Source organism: Amblyomma maculatum, chromosome 5 (genome assembly GCF_055883805.1).
Source record: "Amblyomma maculatum isolate TAMU_Amacu chromosome 5, ASM5588380v1, whole genome shotgun sequence".
Taxonomy (NCBI): Eukaryota; Metazoa; Arthropoda; class Arachnida; order Ixodida; family Ixodidae; genus Amblyomma; species Amblyomma maculatum.
In genome coordinates, this window is record NC_139348.1 from 106,861,507 (window position 1) to 106,883,430 (window position 21,924).

Consider the following 21,924-nt stretch of genomic DNA (forward strand, 5'->3'; position numbering starts at 1 on the left):
TTTGTTGGCATTATCGTTCTGTTGACCCAAGTAGCTTTTTGTTGACTGTGCAGTCAACATAGCATTTATGAGTGGCATTGATAACTCCGCTTCGGCACGTCTGTTTCCAGGGGTGAATCCGGCGCCGGCAAGACCGAGAACACGAAAAAAGTCATTCAGTACCTGGCCTATGTTGCGTCTTCCAAGCCGCGGTCGTCGACGTCGTCCGCTATTCACTCGGTGAGGCTGAGTTGTGTGCGTGCTTGCTTGCGAACTATCTCGGCCCTACTTCTTCTGGTCAAGCAGATTCAAGTATACTAAACTGTTCAAAGCTCCTTTTCCCATTTTCTTTTGTTTCTTGTGGGATTTGTGGTGTATGGCTTTGGTAGTGGGCGGAGCATAGCCTATGAGCGAGTTTAAAGGGATTTCTTGGCAGATACAGAAGAAAAGAGAAACAAACTTTTGAAGACTTTTTCAGCAGACCACTGGATGATATCTGGTAAACTTCCCATCAGAGGAGGTGAAAAAAGCTCTTTTGCAGTTCCAGGTAATTTCAGAATGAAATCCATAAATTTAAATTCATTTTGATGCTGTTAACACTGCTTAGCCAGTTGATGGGCAAGCAAACTTGCTTTAAGGAGTGCAGGAATTTATCCTGCCGGTGTGACGTGGTAGAAATGGAATTGGCTCGGAGAGACGAGGACGCAGGCAAAGAAACTGAGGGAAATCTCTAACTTTCGACCAATCTTTACTGGAAACGTGCAGGTGCCGAGATCACTTCGCTGTACATGGGAAGCTCCAGTTGTGCACGATAACGAATTCTGCAGTTATACTTCCGTGCTGGAGTTGGAAAATGATTTCGTCCGCATCAAAGGGGAAAAAAAGAAAAACGGTGCCTTTCATTTCTTGCTGAATGCCGACTAGTGGGTTCTCTTTCATATTGGAGTTAGTAGTTGGGCTACTAGGGACAAGCTTTCTTCAGGCTGTGAGCTCTGCCACAGTGCCGCAGTGGTTAGAACGCTCGACTACCGTGCCCAAGGATGTGGGATCGACTCCCGGTCGGGGTGGCTGCTTTTCGGTGGAGGCGAAAAGCAAGGCGCTTGTGGGCTGTGTGATGTCGGTGCACGTTAAAGAACCCCAAGTGGTCGAAATTTCCGGAGCCCTCAACTTCGACATGTCTCATTGAGGTGTTAAACTTTGAGGTGTTAAAACCCATAAACCAGACCAAACCTTCAAGATGTGCAGAGTTCTTATGCGTTCAGGTGATCACTGAAAAATTGCGTTTTTCATTCACTTCCTTCACTGTCGCACTTTGTGGCTTTGCGAGTCATTTCCCCTCCACGGTTGCGGTCTTGAACCACCAGTAAATAAGGGAGCTATGGGCCTTCTCTGTCATTCACGTGTCCTGGAGACTTATGCCCCTTCTTGTAGCATTTATGTGTTCCGTTAAGTACTTGTTGATCGTTAGCACTCGTCGTGCTGGTTCTTTTGCTTGCATCCTCGCCTTTTGCGCCAGTTCCATTTTTGCTACTCATAGCTTTGTGAGAGCTGTGCGAGAGGTGTGTTGCATAGCCTTGAGAGTGCCTTGACTACAGTTTTTGCAATCGTGTGTTCACACGCTGTCAAGGAGCCCGGCACCGTGCCTCACGTAAGTTCCCGTGGCCCGGCTGGTGATGGCTGGTGTTGGCTGATGGTGTTATTCCGAGGTGGCGTGGCTGCACGCTCATGGGTGTGCCTGGCGCATGCTGGTGGTGCATCTGGACCTTTTTATTTCATTATTATTTTTTCTTTTTGCACAAGTCCTGCACCCACTTTCTGTGTCGCATGCCCGCCTCTTTGTTTGGCTCTGTGCTTAGAGCAAAGGGAAGGGTTTACCTGATTGTATTCAGTTCCAAGAGCAGGTGGCACACACATATATATAATTTTTTCGGGGTGTTTGTCCATGGCTACACCTCACACTACTGTGGGGAATATGAGAGGGCTCCCTTACTCACAACGGGGGGTGTTGTGCTATGCAGGAATAGGATGAGGAAGGTAGAATTTAACGGGAAACAACCAGACTAGGTCCGACTGGGGGAACGTCCAAACTGAATGATGAAAGGTCCAAACTGAACTGAACGGAAAGTCCGTAAATGATTAGTGAGCTTGTCTGCTGTCTTAAGAAAAAGTGATCGCTGGCCTGGTGGACAGCCAGCACCACAATGCTGACTTCGACAGACCACAGCAAGCTTAAGGACGGGGAGGTTAATGTTAGCAATGTTGTGACATCCTTGGGGATTTTCTACTTCCCAGTCGTTTTCTTTGGTTTGCCTCGCGACGTGGGAAGGCCAAGGTAAGGGTGCTGAAATTTTGACTTGTGGCCTCACTTCGACGTAGGCATTTATACGTAAACGAGATCGCCAGCAGTCAATTTGCTGCATGTGGCACGTTTTGATCATATTGGCGTTGTACTGGTTGTCCATCAGATGAGTCCTTGCTCTTTCCAAAGACCGTAGACTCAGCCCCTCAGTTGTTGCATACTGCTGCCTCTGTTGAACTTATCTCCCCAGTCAGATCTAGGCTGGTTGTTTCTTGTTTCTAGTTTGACACCACAGATGGCGCTGCCACACTACAATATTATGAGGAACACCTGAGGAAATTGGATAGTAACAGGTGGTCAGCCAAAATATTTAAATACCTATATCTAAAAAACGTTGACTCACAGTAGAGGAAAAGAACTAGGAAACTAACCAGAAACTATGCTGGTCACAAGGACGAAGAAATAAAGAGCGTTAAGCAACAGGTGAAAAACACAGAACGTAAAAATTTGATAAATTCGATGGAAAAGAAACAGAGTGTGGAACTATACCCCAAAGTGGAAAAGGCAAATCAGGAAGGAAGCTTTGTTGGATAACTCAAGAGGCAGTGCCCTACTTTTTTGAAGCTAGATCAGGGTGCCTTAGAACATGCAGCTACAAAAAGGAATTTCACCATGAAGATGACACATGGGCAGTGTGTAGTAAATCCACAGAAACAACCATATAATACTTGAATGTAATGGTATCCATCCTGAAGTCGATGCAGGCACAGTCACTCTTCCTGAAGCTCTGGGGTTTAGAGATACCAGTGGCCGGATGAATGAACCTGCGGTGGAAGCTAGCAAAAAACGATTTGAAGGTTGGTGGCTTAAAAGCAGAAAAGTAACATAATTTCAGTAATGTAGAAACAAAAATTCAGTAAATAGAATGATGGTATAGGTAACTGATCTAAAACAATAATTAAGATATAGGAGAAAAAAACGAGCATGATAGCATCTGCTACCACCCCGTTTCAAAGGGGGCTCTCCTATATTCCATCCGCTCCTCCATCCCTCCATCCACATTGACGCTGAGAATATAAATCATTATCACTGGCAGGCTCAGATTTTCAGTGTAGAAATTTATTTCGATTTGGTTATTTGATGAGCTGGATAGTTAACAGTGGGTTGTAGCTTTTATTGCACGTTTAAGAGGGTTGATTCAGCACGTGGACGTCAGCTCCGTAAGCAGAAGCATTTCGTGATTTAGTTGGACTTCGTTCCTCCCTCGCTTCTTTTCTTTACGTAGATGGCTTCTGTAAGTGAGGCCTAAGGGTTAGCATCTGTCTCCGTATACCTTTTTAGTTTTTTTTTTTTTTGCAAGCAATGTATGTTTTGCAGTTCGGTTCTTTAGGGGGTTTGCTGTAGCTCTGCTGCAAGTGCTCCTGGTGAATGTAAGTTGTGAAGTGTCTTGTGGAAACTGATGTCAGTTACTATATTTTGTGTGACAGACAGCCTTCTTCCCTGTTTTTCCTGGGTGTGTCAAGCTTGGAAGAACAAGTTAATGCTATTAAGGGTTGAAAAAAAAACAAACAAACAAAAAGCCTTGTGCGTGTTAAGAGGAACGAAGCATTTCCATGTTTTAGGCTTACGTTCATTACATGAACTTTCACACAGTTGAGGCTCGGAGTTGACAGGACACCAACACGTGCACAAGTTCTGGTTGTGTGTAAAGCATATTTGTGCATCTTTTCTACTTGCCTTAAGTTTTTTTTCTCTTCTTTTCCTGTCTGCATAATCAGTGGGAAATTATTTTGATTCAGTTGGGTTATCTTTTTCTAGAGCACTGTGCTCTCAAAGAATGCAGATAATTTAGTTCTTGAAACGGTGCATTACATGTGTCGTTTTGCATCTGTGTGCAACATTAGTGGTAGCCTATGCATGTTGGCAGCAATTGCACAGTTGTCTGGGCTGAACATTGTTTGGCGTTGGCTGGATTGGGACTGTGCTGACCTGGTTGTTTGTCTCTGGCATGACCTTGGTCTGCAAATGGCTGTGGTTTTGGTTGTGGCATCCTTGAAATGGGTCTGGTGCGCTGAGATGCCAGTGAGGAGGCTTACTTTTAGTTTCAGAAGCCAGCTGTGTTTGTGCACATTCTGCATCGCCTGTTCTGAGGCGTTCAGCCCGGTATGCTCGGCATGGCCATCACCACTTAAGACTAATTTGTTTCCTCATAAGTTATATACTTGTGAGATCCCTCATAGACTGGTCAGTACCCACTTGCTCACGATACGAGTCTTGCAACATTTTTGTCACTTTCAACCTAACCATGAAGCCAGATGGTTAAAGCTCATCTCTATGAGTGTTGTGTAGAATAATTGTTTGCAGTAACCCCAGATTAACTAAAGAGATACTTGTAAATTATAGAGGGGAAAGGAGGGGGGGGGGGGGGGCAAGCGTGAAGAAAGAATAGAATTCATAATGTTTTAGAAACAAACACAATATGGCAAATAGGTCAAGAATTTGATAAGCATACTGCTGTTCATTGAAGATAGTATAGATCTAGAGTGAAACTGGAGGCCCAGGTTTATTGCAAACAAAATAAGCTCCCTGGAAGTCCCAGCCTTGTCACTCTCTTTTAAATGTTTTCTAGTGCATTGCTCCTCTGTATATATTGTTGCCAGCTCACCAAAAACAAACGATCCTCCTGTGCACATTACTAGTGGTAGCAGTGGTTGCAACAACAGTGGTAGCGGAATGCTGCGCATGAGCTGTGCGTATGCGGAGTTGTGGTACTCTCTTGTGGCATTGGTGGTGTGCGTGCTCTGTGGGGATTTAACCTCTGTTTGCCCCCCCCCCCCCCCCTCCACCCCTCCTCCTTCATCCCATCTCCCAACTTGCCTCCATGCCGAAACCTCCCCTTCTTCCCTACCCGCCCTTCCCCTTCACCTCATCTTCCATCTCTTTGCTGCCTTTGCTAACCGCATCTCCCTTGCTCGTCTTTTCTGCAGAACTACCAACCACCGGTATTCAACATGGTAAGTTGCGCGGTCGATGGCGCCTTTTGATTCTTGTGTGATCATTTGTACTTTGCTGCTTGTGTGTGCCCTAAGCAATGGTGGTGTCAAAGTGTGAGGGGAAGAGTTGAGAGTTTCTGCCCTCTCTCTAAGTGTATAGTAGTGGAGGCAATATGTGTGCTTTGCTAGCCACTTGGTAATTTTCCGTGCAATGCTTTCTTTTGCATGCCATATGATCAGTGTTGTTCTGTCATTGCTAAAACTGCCCTCTGAAGTGAAGCAATTTAAAATGCAAATCTAGTGGAGAGTTTCGAGAACTTGGTGCTTTGCCTCATCATTGGATACAAAAATATTTATCGGGGAATGCATCGAGTTCGGTTTGAAATTTTCACTCCTTGAAGTTAGGGTCTTTACTTGTGAAGATAAGAAGGGTGGAGATTTCCTATACCCAAGCAGAGATTGCGGTCTTCTCAGGGACTCTATCCTCAGGGGATGAATTGCAAAGAATGATTGATGACTTAGATGGGCAAAGCAGAATGGTAGGCCAAAAAATTGATATGCTGAAGGCTGAATCAATGTTCAACAGCCTCGAAAAGAAACTGCAGTTTGACAGGTAGCAAGAAGCTGGAAGTTGTAAGAGAATTCATCTATCTAAGGTAGGTAATAGCTGCAGTTCCAGATGATGAAAAGGAAATCACTGTATGAACCAAATTGGGCTGAAGTGAATTCAGCAGATATTACCTGTTTATGACTAGCAGCATATCAGTATTCCTCAAGAGGAAAGTATATATCCACTTTATCTGATCCATTCTTACCTATGGGGCAGAAACGTGGAGGTTAATGAAAACTGTTCTACTAAATTGAGGACTGCGCTGAGAGGTATGGAACGGAAAATTGTAGCTGTAACATTAAAAGACGGGAAGCATTGTTAATGGGTAAGAAAACAAACACAAGTTTGTGACTTTCTAGTCAAAAATCAAAAGGAGAAAATTGGCATGGGCAGGGCATGTAACATAAAGGGAGGATAGCCAATGGTCACTAAGGGTTTCAACTTGAATTCCAAGGGAAGGAAAGCGTAGCAGGGGGCGGCAGAAAATTGGATAGGAGGATGATGTTAGGAAATTTGCAGAGGACTAGTAAATGCAGCTGGCACAGGACCAGGTTAATTGGAGCGAAAATGGAGAGGCCTTTGCTCTAGACAACGTGTCATCAGGATGATGATGATGGTCTTTCCGGGAGTAAATGTTTTTGTTCTGGCAAGTAGGGTTTTTAGCAGGTTTTCTTTTGGGGAATGAAAAAAAGAAAAGTTCACTATATCTGAATGCGTGACAGTTGTGTGAAGCCGGTGCCCTTAGGTCCTGCCCTGAAAGTGCCACAGACATTGCCTGCTTTTTTTTTTTTTTTTTCACAGTACCTGCAAATGTCTAAGGACAAAATGCTCTCTCTGGATCGCTCTTTAGTTTAGTGGAATTTAACATAAGAGCAGAAAGCATGATTCTAAAAAAGAAAAAATCTCCTCCAATGTATGAACTGTGTATTAATGTCTACTGTAAAAGTTGCCAAGTAGAGTCTCGGGACAGTATATGGGTAGTGCAGGTTGTCCTACAATGAAGGAACTGAAAAATGGGCAGAATCTTGAGAATTGATAATTAGCTGGCGGTGGACATTCGGTGCATTATGCTAGGCGCTTATTCATCTCAAAAAGCACTAGGATAGGGAATGTTTTATGTCCATGGAGTGTCAAGGTGTATGGAGTGGTATGTCCATTGGCTGCTGTCATCTCGTTGGCAGTAACGACTGCAGGAAGCACAAATTAGTGCTGCTCATATCACAGTGTTGTTGTAGTAGTGTTATTGGCTAATCGGAAGCTAGGTAACCATGTTGGCTGGTGCTGCCAATTGTGGAGACAATCATTTAACTACTGGGGCTGCTACTGTACTGGGCGTACGTCCGATTATGCTTCGACCGGTTAGCATTTCGCGCTGTTTCAGATACCTCTGGTACTGGAGGCTGGCCAGTATTGCGTGTGCGAAACGAGTGCAGAAACTGAAGCAGAGCGGTCAGGACGCGCTCCGAAGTGATGGGTGCAGCGTCTCCTTGTCTTTTCAGCTGCCTTCTTGGCTGTGCGCATTGCTTCCGCTTTGGAGGTTTTTACTGTCGCTGTTTTTCTCTTTGCCTTCGCCTTGCAAACCTGAGGACTGTCTGGCGGTGGGTATAAATGAGCGTCTGCGCCGACAGATGCTGTCTTTTTTCTGTCCTTTGAATGGAGTGGAACAGTATTAGATCTGAAGGGACAGCTTTGAGAAAGAATTCGCATGGTGTGGTGGCTGATGTTCCAGTTCGAGTCTCGTACTTGGTGTGTCCTCGTTTGCCGCGTATCGGCATGGTTGCCTGTTGTCATTGTGCTGTCGAGCTACTGCTCTGGCTGTGGCCATGAAAGGCATCGGTAGCGGCGAGAACAGCATTTTGCTTGAACTTTTTTTAAGTTGTTAGTCGGCAAGCATTCAACTGCTATCTTAAAATTCGTTGGTGGTTTCGTTGTTGCCCTGACAAGATGAAGAAACAGGATATGCTAGCTGTGTTGCACAACTAAGCTGATTCCGAAGCATTATGGAGCGCCTCTCTTTTTCTTTTTATTCCTCTCATTACAGCTGGTGGGGCATTTCTGGTGGTTTAAGGTGGCGTTGAGTGAAAGGAGCGCTGTAGCTTTTTCGTGCTTCTCTCATCGTGCCTAATATCCAGCACATTGCAGTGGCAGATGCAGTGGTTGGTAGTACTTGACTTACGCTTGCTCAGAAGTTGTTTGTTATAGGGCTGCTGTTATGGGAGCGGTACGCATCCTGTTGGCAGTGTTTGTCCTGTTGGGATGTGTGGTTGTTTGGAGGAGCGGGCACTTAGTGCTTCCAGTCTTTGGGGGCACGTACGTGTCGCCGTCAGCGTGCTGTTTGCAAACTATTTGCGTGGCTGCATAAACAGTCTGCAGGGAGCTTGGGGCCTGCTGCGTATGTTCTTGGGACGGAAGCGGCTGACGCGCGGCTCGCCTTGCTCTGCATTACTTAACTTGTTAGCTCTGCAGTTGGCTGTTAGTGTCGCAGTTGCATCAGTAGGCTTGTTAGGTTAGCTACACCGACACAGTAGGAGTTTTCAGCATAATTTTTTATTCTAGCTCTCTCGTTTATTGTTTAGTCTGGCAGCCCGCAATCATTGCGCACTTTATGGCCTCGTTAGTGGCTTTTTAGCAGCTTGATGTAGCTTTTATTTGTCTTTTCATCTGTCTTTGATCTTTTGACTATTTTTTTATTTGTCTTTGATCTTTCGGTGTTGCATTCTTTTTTCCCTTTTTATCCTGAAGTTGGCATGTAATCTGTGCTGGATTAATTTGCATCTTCTTCCTGTCTGTACGTGAGGACAAGATTTGTGTCCAAGTGGCCGTGAAAATTGCATGTATGAAAGATTTTCATTTGTTCAGGCAATTGCTTCAGCACACAGTGCGAAATTGTTTTTTTTTTTTTTTTTTTTCGGTTTCCCGCAGCTTGTCTTATCTGTGCAGTCTTCACTTATGTGTCTGTGCTGCTGTCCTTGTGCTGGTTCTGTCAGCGCTGCTCGTGGCTGTGATTTTGTGGCAGCCGGTTAATTTGTGGACAGGCGTGTGCACGCGCCAGTCAGCGATGTCTGGTGACGCCTTTGCGTGGGGTGGAACACTCGCAGGGCGAACTCGAACAGCAGCTGCTTCAGGCCAACCCGATCCTCGAGGCCTTTGGCAATGCCAAGACAGTCAAGAACGACAACTCCTCCAGATTTGTAAGTTGGTTTTGTTGCATCAGTTCCTGTTGCTTGACTGGGTTCTTTGTGCAAGCTTCTTGCATGCGAGACCTAGGTAGAATCTTGGCTGATGGTGGGCTAGGAGAGAGGTTTGGAACGAAAAGGGTTTAGTGTAACGTTTAGAGATGGGAAGCATGCAGAGTGGGTCAAAGAAACTCGAGTTACTGACATTCTAGTCGAAATCAAGAAGAAATGGGCATGGGCAGGACGTGTAGTGCGAAGAGAGGACAACTGAGGGTCACTTAGGGTAACAAATTGGATTCTAAGGGAAAGAAAGCGTAGCAGGGGGCAGCAGAAAGTTAAGTGGGCGGATGAGATTAAGAAGTTCGCAGGGGTCAAATGGATGCAACTAGCACAGGACCGGGTTAATCGCAGGAATATGGGAGAGGCCTTTGCCCCGCAGTGGGTATAGTCTGGCTGATGATGATGTGTAAAGCAGAAGTTTTGACGATGAGTCCTTTTGGTTGCCTGTATCTACTACTTTCGCATTGTGATCATTTGCGTGCACCTCGTGTCATTTTTGCTTCTGCATCGTTTGTTGCTTCATTGACATGTAAATGTTTTCTTCTGCAGGGCAAGTTTATCAGGATAAACTTTGATGCATCTGGGTTCATTGCTGGTGCCAACATTGAGACTTGTATCCTTTTTGCAGTGAAAAGATAATTTGTTTAAAAGCGTGTGCACAAAGAGCTCCTTATGTACCCTTGGTTGTGTGCAACAGATTTTTCTGGAGAGTTTGTCTTGCAAAGCTGTTGTTTGCAATGTCTGTAGTAGTTCATAGCTCATTTTTTTTTGCTTATGCGGATGCGATGCCATGTGCTACGGTATTTACAGTGTTTCGAAGTGCGTGGAAAACGTCTAATATTTTTGAATAGGTTTTTATATAAATTGCTGATTGTTATAAAAAAGAAATGTTTGTTTGCAAAGATGCACGTGACACGGTATGTCGTGGTTCATTTTACCTGCCATTCTGGAACCTGTCCCATGTCGTCCATTTAGTGCTTTTTGTGGCTGCAGTGTGCTCGCCGCTTTCTTGCTAGCAGTTTCCACCTTGACTGAAGTGACGTTTAGACTTGCTGGAAAAGTCACGTGCCATCCGGCAAGCACGCGACGAACGGTGCTTCCATGTCTTCTATCAGCTCCTGCATGGAGCCACGCCCGAACAGAGAAGTGAGTTATGTTGATCCTTGTTTGCTGCTATCCGATTGCTGTCGCACTGCTTGCTGCCAATTGCAGTGGGCTCATCTGCAAAGTTGTCAGCTTTAAGTTCGTACTTGGCAGGTTTGCTTCAGGTTTCAGTTACCAACTTGAGTCATTTTAGAAAGCTGCATTAGCTCGGCTTCATAACTCTCGAACAATGCTGTCGGGATCACTGACTCTGTCCATGCAGTCTGTGACGCCTGTATCGTATTTTGTTCCCCGAGCGGTGTGCGAACTGAGAAGTTGGGAAGATGTATTGATTGGTACGTGTTGCCTCTTCTGGATGTTCCTTAACATAGGTGGTTGTTAGGAAGAGTTTATAATTTTGCCGATGCATTCTCTTTTTTCTGTTACACGGGCAGTTTCAGCTGCCGTTCAGTTAAATGGCAATTCAGCTTTTCAACTGAAATTGAACAGAACTGCAGTTGACTGCTACTACACGAAACATCTCGCAGTTGTGTGTCAAAATCACGTGATCCTGCCACGTGCAAGCGATTTTGACTAAAAAAGTGGTTTCTTTTTCGTTATGTAAAACGTTATACAATATTTGTGCGCTTTATGTTATTCAATTGCTTATTTCGTGCATGTTTTCTCTTTCAAGTACACCGTAACTGAATTGGTGCTGCTTCATGCGCTTGCATTCTGACACCTGTTTAAGTAGTTACAGTTGCAAGCTGGGACTTGCTAGGGCAACAACCTTTCTTGTGATTTGAGAAGGCATAGCGGTTGGCAATGCTGCCGACTGACCGATGTAGGGCGTTCGCTGACAGCCAACTCTGGTTCAGCTTTGACCGCCGACCTCAGTTGAGCTGTGCTACAGTTGAGATTTCGACTGCAACTGGTAGCTGCCATGTAACATTGCTAACTACCGTTCAGCTCAACTGACCGCCAACTGAACTGCCGTTGAAAACGCCCGTGTAACAATAGTATTATGCATGCGCTGGTGGTTTTGTCCCCTCTCAGGAATGCAAAAAGCAGCTGTCCTCCCTACTTGTGTCCGAACAGCCAGAATAATCACTACTTGGCTTGACCTGCCCTACTTGTGGCAGGCAGTGATGCTTGTCCCTCAGTGTGACATAACCTCTGGCGTCACCCTGCTTCTGACGAGTCCCAAGAAGTGTACTGCCCTAGCTAGCGCAGTAACCAGTTTTAGATCCTATCACTATTAAACACACAGGATGCTTTGGCGACACTTTCCGCCTTCATATGCATCTTCGGAATACTTCACTTCTTGCAAGGCTTGTATAGCTGAGACACTTGTTCATGTCCTTCCAATTATTTTTCTTCCAAACGTTGAGTTGTTCTAGTTGGTGGCTCATGACGGGTTTAAACAGCGCGAAGGACGAGGACGAAGATAGAGGACACACACATACACAAAGCACTGAGCAGTTCTATGTGTGTATGTGTATCCTCTACCTTCATCCCTGTCCTTTCGGGTTGCTTAGATCAGTTTTCTTCCATTTGGAAGCGTGTGCTGGCATCCTCTGGTCACCCGTTCCACTTATAAGCGCAAAGGTTTTTCACTAACAGCCAGGCTTGTAGCGCAGGCAGCTGTGTGATGGCAATTGATCAGGTTCTCTGGGACCAGCCTTGCACAGGAGACATCGTACAGTACAATACAGTACAGTATACGGTACATTACAGCAGACATTTTTATCATGATCATAGTCATGCTGTCATCTGCCCTGTTTTACCTCTGACCTGAGGTTGTTGTTTTACAGGCAGGCTTTGTGCTGGGCGAAAGGGAGTTGCTTGATTTTAGTATAAAGGGATTTTTCCCATGCTGATCTGGTGCATTGGTGCCCACAGAGGAGTACCTGCTGGAGGACGTGAAGAATTACACATTTCTGACCCACGGTCACGTGCCCGTACCGGGGGTGGACGATGCCCAGGAGTTCCGCAACACGGTCAAGGCCATGTCCATCATGGGGCTGAACCAGGAGGACCTCAACTGTGAGTGCTGTTGGGCCGCGTGTGGTGACCTTTTGTAGGTGGCTTTTTGAGGGGAACCTCCGGCTCTTGCGGTAGGCTATGTCCGAAGCAGAGTTGTCTGTATCATATTTTACCTGTCTTTGCTTTCCCTTGGTTTCTTTCTTTCCTTTTTTTTTTTTGTGTGTGTGCATGCACGTTCACAAATTCTTTTCGAGGCCATGTGTAAACGGTAGGGATAAATTCTTATTGATGGCATGTGCAAAATATTGTGATAAATTCTCGTTGAAGCCATGTGTGAGCAGGTAAAGATGTGTAATTTGTTTTGTTTATGTATTTGTAGGATGCCCCCCCTGCGCGCGCGCGCGCGCGCGCGCGCGCGCGCGCGCACACACACACACACACACACACACACACACACACACACACACACACACACACACACACACACACACACACACACACACACACACACACACACACACACACACACACACACACACACACACACACACACACACACACACACACACACACACACACACACACACACACACACACACACACACACACACACACACACACACACACACACACACACACACACACACACACACACACACACACACACACACACACACACACACACACACACACACACACACACACACACACACACACACACACACACACACACACACACACACACACACACACACACACACACACACACACACACACACACACACACACACACACACACACACACACACACACACACACACACACACACACACACACACACACACACACACACACACACACACACACACACACACACACACACACACACACACACACACACACACACACACACAGTACTATATTCTTGCCTGCTTTTTTCAAGCCCGTCATTCAGACACGTCTTTACACAGAAAAACAATGATTGTAATGTTATGCATGGTTTTTTCACTGTATGACTAAAAACCTACGTTTGCCCACAGAGGCATTACAGTTGGGGGAGTGGGATGTAACAGTGTACTTTTAATAGTTTTTTGTTGAGGAAAAAGTGTACATACTAGTAGGAGCCATAAAATAACTCGAGCATTCTGGTAACTAACAAGGGAACAGCGTGTACACAGCGTCAGTAAATGAGTGCTTGATGAGAAAAAAATAAGGATAGTAAAGTCACAGTACGCACAAAGTATACAAACTCTAAAACACGGTAAGGTTGAAGAATGTGTTATACGAAAGTCAACGTACAGACCAGCGATATCGGGACTTAACAAGTGCAGCCTTTAACACTGCTGTTAATTAGGAGCGTGTCTTAGCCACAACTGTGTCGTGGGGAAATTCACTCCAGGAAGTATAATTGTGCATAGAAAAAGTGAATGCTGATGAGTACTAATCGTAATGGCAGTTACTGTTCATTCAACGCACTGTAACCTCGCTGCGTGGCAGGCATCTTCCGGGTGGTGTCTGCGGTGCTGCTCTTTGGCAACATGGAGTTCCGGCAGGAGCGCAACTCGGACCAGGCCACCCTTCCTGACAACACGGTGGCACAGAAGGTGAGCCACCTGCTCGGCCTCAACGTGACCGAGATGACCAAGGCCTTCCTGCGGCCTAGGCTCAAGGTGGGCCGCGACCACGTCACCAAGGCCCAGACCAAGGAGCAGGTGAGTCGCGCTCTCTCTGTGGGGTCTGCAAGCTCTCCCTACATACTTAGTGACACAGCAGGGGCATGCCATAGATTCCTACTTTTTTTCTCCATGTTGTTCTTTGGAGCCTGTATTAATTTTCGGGCCGTTGGTGCACCTGCCGCATAGGGGTGGCACGTCACTGCACTCTTGGTCATTTCATCTTCATTGAAACATGGGCAGCCGGTTGTGCAGGTATTGTGAATACTGCACAACTTTGTGATGAGTTTGTGCTTACTAATTGTATAGAGAAAAGGAATCTACACTAATTATAGGGATGGGCTTATCTGCAGTGCACTGGAGACAGTTCATTTGGGTAGCTCGCACTTTTTTTATATATATTGGCGTTGTGTGGTGGCATGGAGTCCCTGTATCATCTGGTACTTTTTACCTGCTTTCTTTTGAGGAAGTGTGTCTGCAGTGTTGCATACATGACTGTCTGGTACGTAATCTTGGTTTATGTTCAAGAATCACATTGATGGTTATTTCCTTATGGGCTTTCAAAAGCATTTGCAGAGAGTGTTTACCCAGAGTTAAATACTAAAAAAGTAACAAAAGGGCATGTTTCAAACTTGGAGGGGAGGTAACCTTCGGTTTTGTGCTGATTAGGTGTTGGCTTTCGTGTGTTATGTATATGCAGTACTGGCACCATGAAAACAAAATCCCTTAGAACGTTCGTGCAGTTGAGGAGGCAAAGAAAATAATGCTACAGTGAACCGTACTTTGCTACTAGTAAGAAGCTTTTGGTATATAATTTCTAAGTTGACGCAAATCTTTCATGCTAGGGTATGGTCTCTGGCCTTGTATTTTTCTCCTAAGTGAAGTAATCATTTATCTACAGTGAATCTCTTATTCATTGTGTACCTGTACCTCTCTCCGATTTCTCGCAGGTTGAATTCGCTGTTGAGGCCATTGCCAAGGCGTGCTACGAGCGCATGTTCCGCTGGCTCGTCAACCGCATCAACCGATCACTGGACCGCACCAAGCGCCAGGGGGCATCTTTCATCGGCATTCTCGACATTGCCGGTTTCGAGATCTTCGAGCTCAATTCCTTTGAGCAACTGTGCATCAACTACACCAACGAGAAGCTGCAGCAGCTCTTCAACCACACCATGTTTGTGCTGGAGCAGGAAGAGTACCGGCGTGAAGGGATTGAGTGGAAGTTCATCGACTTTGGCCTCGACCTGCAGCCGACCATCGACCTCATCGAGAAGCCCATGGGCATCCTGGCCCTGCTCGACGAGGAGTGCATGTTCCCCAAGGCAACGGACAAGACCTTTACCGAGAAGCTGGTCACCTCGCACAACCAGCACCCCAAGTTCATCAAGACGGACTTCCGTGGCACGGCAGACTTCAGCATCCTTCACTACGCGGGCAAGGTGAGCGGTGTGGTGGTTGTTGCGTGTCCCTGAATTTCTAGAAGTGAAAGTAGTGCTGCAGAGAATTCCACCTTTATGAGTTTGCTCCCAGTCTGTGGGAAACTATTCTTGCAAGTTATTGTTCCTTGCAAAATAGGGTGTGGCACCTTTCGGTTTCCTCCGTCAAGTGAAAGCTTGTGTTGATTGTCCAGAAACTGCAGTGTCAGGCACTCATAGGGTGAATTGTCCAAGGACTGCAAAGGGTTGCATTGATGTGTGCAATGTGTACTTATCCACTGTGCATGCTTTCATTTAAAATATATTTTTTTAGGTTTGCGGGTTGTACAAATTTCATAGCAAAAACTTCACAGCTTATTTTGCATAACTGAAATATCCACACTCAAGATGGCGGATTTCGTATAGGGAGAAGGCGGCTAGCCCTGATAAGTGTGCCAGATGTGAAGGGAGAGTGCCGTATCTTGCGCAGCCCTCTTTTATTCTGGTTACTGACACTGAAAAACCATTTCTAACATCAACCTTATATTGGGCCCACATTGCACATGATTGCTTTCCCATCACAAGCGTGAGCACATTAGTCTTTGTGCACATGTGTGCCACGTTGAGTAGAAGACGTTGTCAGGCAGACAAACGTGCCGACTCTTCCGGCCCTTTTGCCAAGCTCTTTAAGGCGAAAGCCTTAACAAATTCCTCTGCGGGAGATTCGTGCACGAGATCTGTGCGCAAGATCTGTCGTATTCTGCGAGATTAATTCTTGTCTAGAGTTCCTGCCATCTGCAATCCCACACTTGAACGCGTGCCAAGGAATGCGACGCGACAGGAGCGCTGGCGTACCATCCAAATTCACACTTTCCGGATTAAGTGTGACAGATACTGCGCATTTCCTCTCCTGCGAACCAATTATTATTATATGTCGCACTGCAACGATCTTCGATTAGAGGAAAATGATGAGAGGCAAATGATAGGAGAGAAAGGGTAGGCTTTCGCCATTCTCCTTTTAAGAGACATCAAAGAGACACTAATTTTTTTGGAGTAGGTAGACTCTATTAATTGCAGCGCGTTCCTTTTGATCTTGGGTGGTGTGTCTCACTTGGCGGCCATTTCGAGAAAGATTTCGAGACTGGCCTGGGTTTACTAGCTCACGTGGAAAAGCAGGCAGCATGCTCCACTATCATCTTATTTTGATTTTACATGTCCTCCAGGTCTTGCAAACAGGCAGTGCCCATTTTCATATAATGTTGTCCGGTGAGCACCCTGCTTAAAGCTGGCACTGCAATTTTTCCTCAGGCCTATTTCGTGCCAGCAGTGAAGCTTGCGGCAAAATTTACTTAGTTATATTGAAGCAAAAAACATGTGGTATTCGATGGACTCGAATTTGTCGAAACCAATATGCTTAGTTTTCATTGTGTTGAGATTTAACTGTAGCTCTTCTTTCAAGGGGACACTGAAAATTGCCAAGTTCTTGATTGCGATGGAAATCAATTTTATATCCCTTACTTGTTATGCTGTTATGCTTGGTGTTTGTCCAGTGTCAGAGGACGCATTTATTCCCTTAAAGATTAAGTTCAAAAATTGTCTTCTGATTTATTTCAAATTCTTGAGATCAACACTGAAGGGGACTCCATGACTGCAGTCTGAAAGGGGGACGGCGGTGTAATCGAATGGCCTTGGTGTTGCCGCAGTTTGTGGGAATGGCAGATTTTATTTCTTGCTTTTTCTAGTGCGAAGGTTCCATATTCTCAGTGAGAGTTGCTTCTTCAAGAGGACCGTTGTACCTTTTTGTAGTTGACGTCTCTGGTATTCTTAGTTTCCATCTACCGCTGCATGCATGCGGTGACTGCACACTTGGTTTTGTCGGCCACCTCGTTGTGACCAAGACAACTGTGAGTCATTCTTATGGTTGCTGCACGAGACTTGGAAGTAATTGCTCCCTTCCCAATTGGTTGGCAGCTGTCGGGGTGCTGTCAAACAAAGGCAGTTACTTTGACAGCCATTTTCCTGACTGGGCAGGCTGTACAGTGAGGAAATGTGTTGCTGTCATTCCAGGTGGACTATCTGGCCAACCAGTGGCTGATGAAGAACATGGACCCGCTCAACGAGAACGTGGTCTCACTTCTGCAGAGCGCGCAGGACCCTTTCATTGTGCAAATTTGGAAGGATGGTGCGTAACATTTGTTGTCTTGACACCTGCTTGTTGGGATGGAAGGGTGCCGTAGCCCTCTCTGTGTATTAGGACTGGCTTCTTTGTATTGAAATCTCTCGAGGAGGGGAATGCCAGTCTTGTGCGTGGAGTGTAAGGCAAAGTTTGGCTATTTTCACGCTGTTTGTTGAAAGAGATTTAATATACTGTGATCAGCGATCCGTCACCATGTCCCTCTATCGCGCGCGGCTGATACGCATGCGCTGATTGATCCCGACGCAGCAGGCCTATATGCAGACTTCCAGCATGTGGTGCCAACTACCGGCGTCTAAGGGAACTCATTCGTAGTGGAACACGTGGTGGCAGATCACGGTAGCCTAAATCTCTCTACTGTTCAGGACGTGTTTTATATTTTATCATTTTGTTTACAGCTAGGTAGACAGTAGTGCTAACGCTGGCTAGGCTTCGTGTTAGTGTATGTGAAAATTTGCATGTCACGTTGGTACGTTTGGCTCGTGGCTCCTTAGTCTAACATAGTTTGTGGCCTCTCACACTTGTGAACCATTGCATGACTCCGCAACCAACCTTTGCTGATTCTTATGCAGCCATTTGCACATCCAGGCCCCACTGTACTGGGCATGTTTTGTAATCAGTGTATGGTTGAGTGCAAGGTACATGCTCAATCTGACCCCGAAGAGCGTTTCCTGCTCAGACCAGGCTTTATTTATAGTGAGGGATTTGTTGTGGTAAGCTGCCAACAAGAAGTTGTTAGTGGAATTTGCTGCTTTTTTTGGCAGTCCTGCAATGCTATTTCATTTCTACCTCATTTTAAGTATCTGACTAAACAGATCAGTTGGTTTTAGCTCTTAGCCAGATTGACACTTCTTCAGCGATTGTAGGCTATTGCTCTCCATACTCGGGAACAACTTTGTCGCTACGCAGACAAAGCTACAGAGCCGAAACTCATCAACCCACTGGGCAGCCAGGGACCTCAGAATTAGGGGGGTAGCCCCCCCCCACCTTCCCCTCTTATTATTCCCATGTGGAGGCTCAGCCCCTCCACCACCCTCCTCCCACCAGACTTCTTGTCTTATTTACAATTATTTTTTGCTGCAACTTTATTTTGGATCTCGGTGTTTCCATAATATTGGCTTCTATACCACGACGCCGTAGTAGGCAATTTCACGTTGACGACACCCGCAAAGAGTGAAAACGGGATTCTAGTTTCGCTAGCATGGGTACCACGCTGAGCAGAACTTGAGCTTGATTGTTCTGCGTTAAAATGCGAGAAAGGACACAGATTGAGTGAGTATAAACGATAAATAAAAAAAAAATTCGAGTTCTGTTGCAACCTATTTCTTTGTACATTATTTTTCTGCAAACAAATTTACTGATTGCTGGCCTAACGCTGGTTTGATTTTTTGATTAGCTACCACTCCATGTATTTATTCATCTTTTTTGCTACGGTCCTATGTATGCATTGTATGCTTACTCCTGCCTAAAGCCTGAGATCCAGGCTGGCAGTGTGCTTCTAAATAAATATACCCCCCCCCCCCTCCCCCCTTTCCTCCTCCCATACTGAAAATCTGAAAACACACTTCTGGCGTTGCTGTGCGTAGCGAGATATAATCCTCTCATATATACCGAGGATTATTCTCTGCAATTACGGAAATATTCACGTTATTAGTATTTTGTCAAGATCACACTACAATACAAGCCGGTATAGTGTCAGCGTAGTGCATTTTAAGATGAGTACACTATGCCGCGCAAATGCGGATGACTGTGCCATCTGTCGGAAATCCCGCGAAGCGTACATTGGCTGCTTCTTCTGCGTCTACCCTCCAGTTTCTGCGTGCTTTCGCATTGCGCTTTTTTCGACAGCATACGTAGCGTGAGACGTTCACTAACTTCAAATTTATGTTCACCTAGGCCTTCACACTTCTGCGTCATTGGTGGCTTGGAAACTATTACTTCAGGTGAAGGCGGGAGTGAAACCGAAACTGTAACTGAGGCCGCACATGCCAGAACTACTTGGTGTAGTAGACATCGTGACAAAAGCTCCGTCCTTGTGGCCTTGGCTGCATAGCCACAGAAAGTGTAGTTCCTATTGGTATACTGTGTAGTAGTTATTACAGAGTCAGTAAGCTTAGTGTTCTCAGGATTAGTTCTGTTTCCCAGTCATTTGTGTGTTACTTTCAGTTCTTACGGAGTCTCTTTTTAGTTGCTGGGCTTCTGTCACTCACATGATGTTCCACATGTGACTCGTGCTCAGTTTGCGCCCGCCGAAACAGCTTGTGTGGCCTGGTTATCTGCGTGACTGCGGTGCCCTCTAACCGTCCTTCTCTCCTCCCCTTCTTCCCCCTCTCCCCCTCTGTCCGGCATGCCACCACCACCACCGCATGCCTCGTGGTCTTTCTGTGCGTGCGTTCCGGTGAGCAGCTGAAATCGTAGGCATGGGCACGGCCACCATGGGCGACACCCAGTTTGGGGCACGCACGCGCAAGGGCATGTTCCGCACCGTCAGCCAGCTCTACAAGGACCAGCTGGCACGGCTCATGGTGACGCTCCGCAACACCAACCCCAACTTCGTCCGATGCATCATCCCCAACCACGAGAAGAAGGTGAGTCTTCTTCCTTTCATCACCCACCGATCCTTTCAGACTTGGTCGCTCCGTCGCTCTCGACCGGGCATTCATTCGCATATTCTATCAATTGGACTCGTTCCGTATTCCAAATTTGCGTCGTTATTGGAACTGTCGCTATCTCCCTGACTTGGCTCGAGGTCGGGGAGACGATGCTTTGATAACGATGCAAACTCTGAATACGGACCCTGCATAGCATTTTGCATAGCGTCGGATGAAAGGTTAGTCTGAAGGAATCGCTGCATAGGATTCTTGTTGTGAAATGAACGAAGCAGAGCACTGCAGCGTATATGGGAGTGTAGATTTATTGCATCAGCATTGCATCGCTTGCTTATCGGAGGAAGCAGGTACGTGGTGGACAAGTGGCGTGCCTTGTTCCCACCATATGTGGAGTTCGCGTCACACTGTCGACACTAGTGGTGTGGCATTCGTGGCACACTGCTGATGTGTTGCACGATAGCACATCTCTTCGAACAGCTGAAAGCTTGTTCCTTCCCTAAATTTATATTTAGAGTGTTGATGACATGCTCCTGTTAAGCAGTAAGGATGAGATTTAGTAATGGAATGTTTAAGTAATGGAGTGTTTCTGCACCAAATAAAAAGGTGTAGACTTTTGTGGGATATGTTTCGGTGTGGGTGAAGTTGGCGAGGGGAATGGTACAGTTGACTGCAGACTTGGGATTCGATGCCGTTCATTTCAGGCTGGCAAGATCGATGCCCCCCTGGTCCTCGACCAGCTGCGGTGCAATGGTGTGCTCGAGGGCATTCGAATCTGCCGCCAGGGCTTCCCGAACCGAATTCCTTTCCAAGAGTTCCGGCAAAGGTGCAGTTTTTCACTACAGTGGCCTTCAGCTGCTTTCTTCACCATCTCAAACCTTGCTAATTTGTGATGTAGCTGTAATACAGTAAAATAATTTGAATAATCTGCAAAAGAGGAGAAGCGGTAGGAACAATGGAAGCAAGGAAATCCTCAAATCAAGGCGTCACGAAGATTTCTTTGCTTTAGTGGCTTTCTCTAGTCTTTCTTTTTCCTAAGTGTCACGCGAGTCTTGGCTGGTACTTAAAAAGGTGCTCGTTGCTCTCACTAATTCGTTGGTAGTTCAGCGCCTTTCTATATACTTCTGTTTTGATCTTCGCTTTCCTTGGCCGTGCAGAGACAGACCAACAAGCCCAGACCACGACTCTAGTTTCCGAATGTTTGATTTTTTTTTTTTCTGCAGGTATGAACTGCTCACTCCCAACACCATTCCAAAGGGTTTCATGGATGGCAAGCTGGCTTGTGAAAAGATGGTGAGTTTTACCTTGTTGTTTTCTTTTTTTCTTTTTAGGTTTAGCTTTCTTCTTGGTGCATTGCATAGTTAGTATGTTGCTGTAGCAGTGCCTGCTTGCACAGCTCTCTCCTGGGATCTACAGAAGCAGCCGGCATCTGGTGTGCAGTGTGTCATTATTCTCCACTCGACTTGTTCTGTGCCGTGAAATGTGGTAGGATTTAAATTTTTCCCAGTCCTGCAACAACAACAAAAAAAATTAACTGTGCATGATATTGTACATAGTGATATTGTAGCGCAAAACAGACAAGACACACGAGAAGACCGAACAACCAACCAACAACCAACAATGCACCAACAAGCCCAAAAAGCTAAGCTTCTGAACTATATTTCTAGTACAACGGGCCTTTTCCTCAATAGCGCTCGTGTTGTTCAGTCTTCTCATGTGTCTTGTCTGTTTTGCGCTACAATATCGCTATGTTCATGCACCAACAAGCCCAAAAAGCTACGCTTCTAAATGATATTGTAGTTATTTTGAAGTCTCCGTACCTACTGGTCTTGCACACCATATGAGATGCA

General features: G+C 45.9%; 1 protein-coding gene across 2 annotated transcripts in view; it reads left to right on the forward strand.

Moving 5' to 3' along the window:
• Positions 1 to 21,924, forward strand: part of zip (myosin heavy chain 10) — an 87,242-nt gene that overhangs the window by 39,673 nt on the left and 25,645 nt on the right. Inside the window, exons 4-15 of one of the 2 annotated variants that reach the window (XM_084604062.1) lie at positions 111 to 219; positions 5,266 to 5,292; positions 8,980 to 9,072; positions 9,667 to 9,730; positions 10,165 to 10,263; positions 12,103 to 12,246; positions 13,684 to 13,898; positions 14,810 to 15,298; positions 17,342 to 17,456; positions 19,875 to 20,056; positions 20,779 to 20,900; positions 21,298 to 21,367. In XM_084604062.1, coding sequence (XP_084460188.1) covers positions 111 to 219; positions 5,266 to 5,292; positions 8,980 to 9,072; positions 9,667 to 9,730; positions 10,165 to 10,263; positions 12,103 to 12,246; positions 13,684 to 13,898; positions 14,810 to 15,298; positions 17,342 to 17,456; positions 19,875 to 20,056; positions 20,779 to 20,900; positions 21,298 to 21,367 — 1,729 coding nt within the window. The remainder of the gene's footprint in view (positions 1 to 110; positions 220 to 5,265; positions 5,293 to 8,979; positions 9,073 to 9,666; positions 9,731 to 10,164; positions 10,264 to 12,102; positions 12,247 to 13,683; positions 13,899 to 14,809; positions 15,299 to 17,341; positions 17,457 to 19,874; positions 20,057 to 20,778; positions 20,901 to 21,297; positions 21,368 to 21,924) is intronic. The other variant, XM_084604063.1, reaches the window with a different exon arrangement.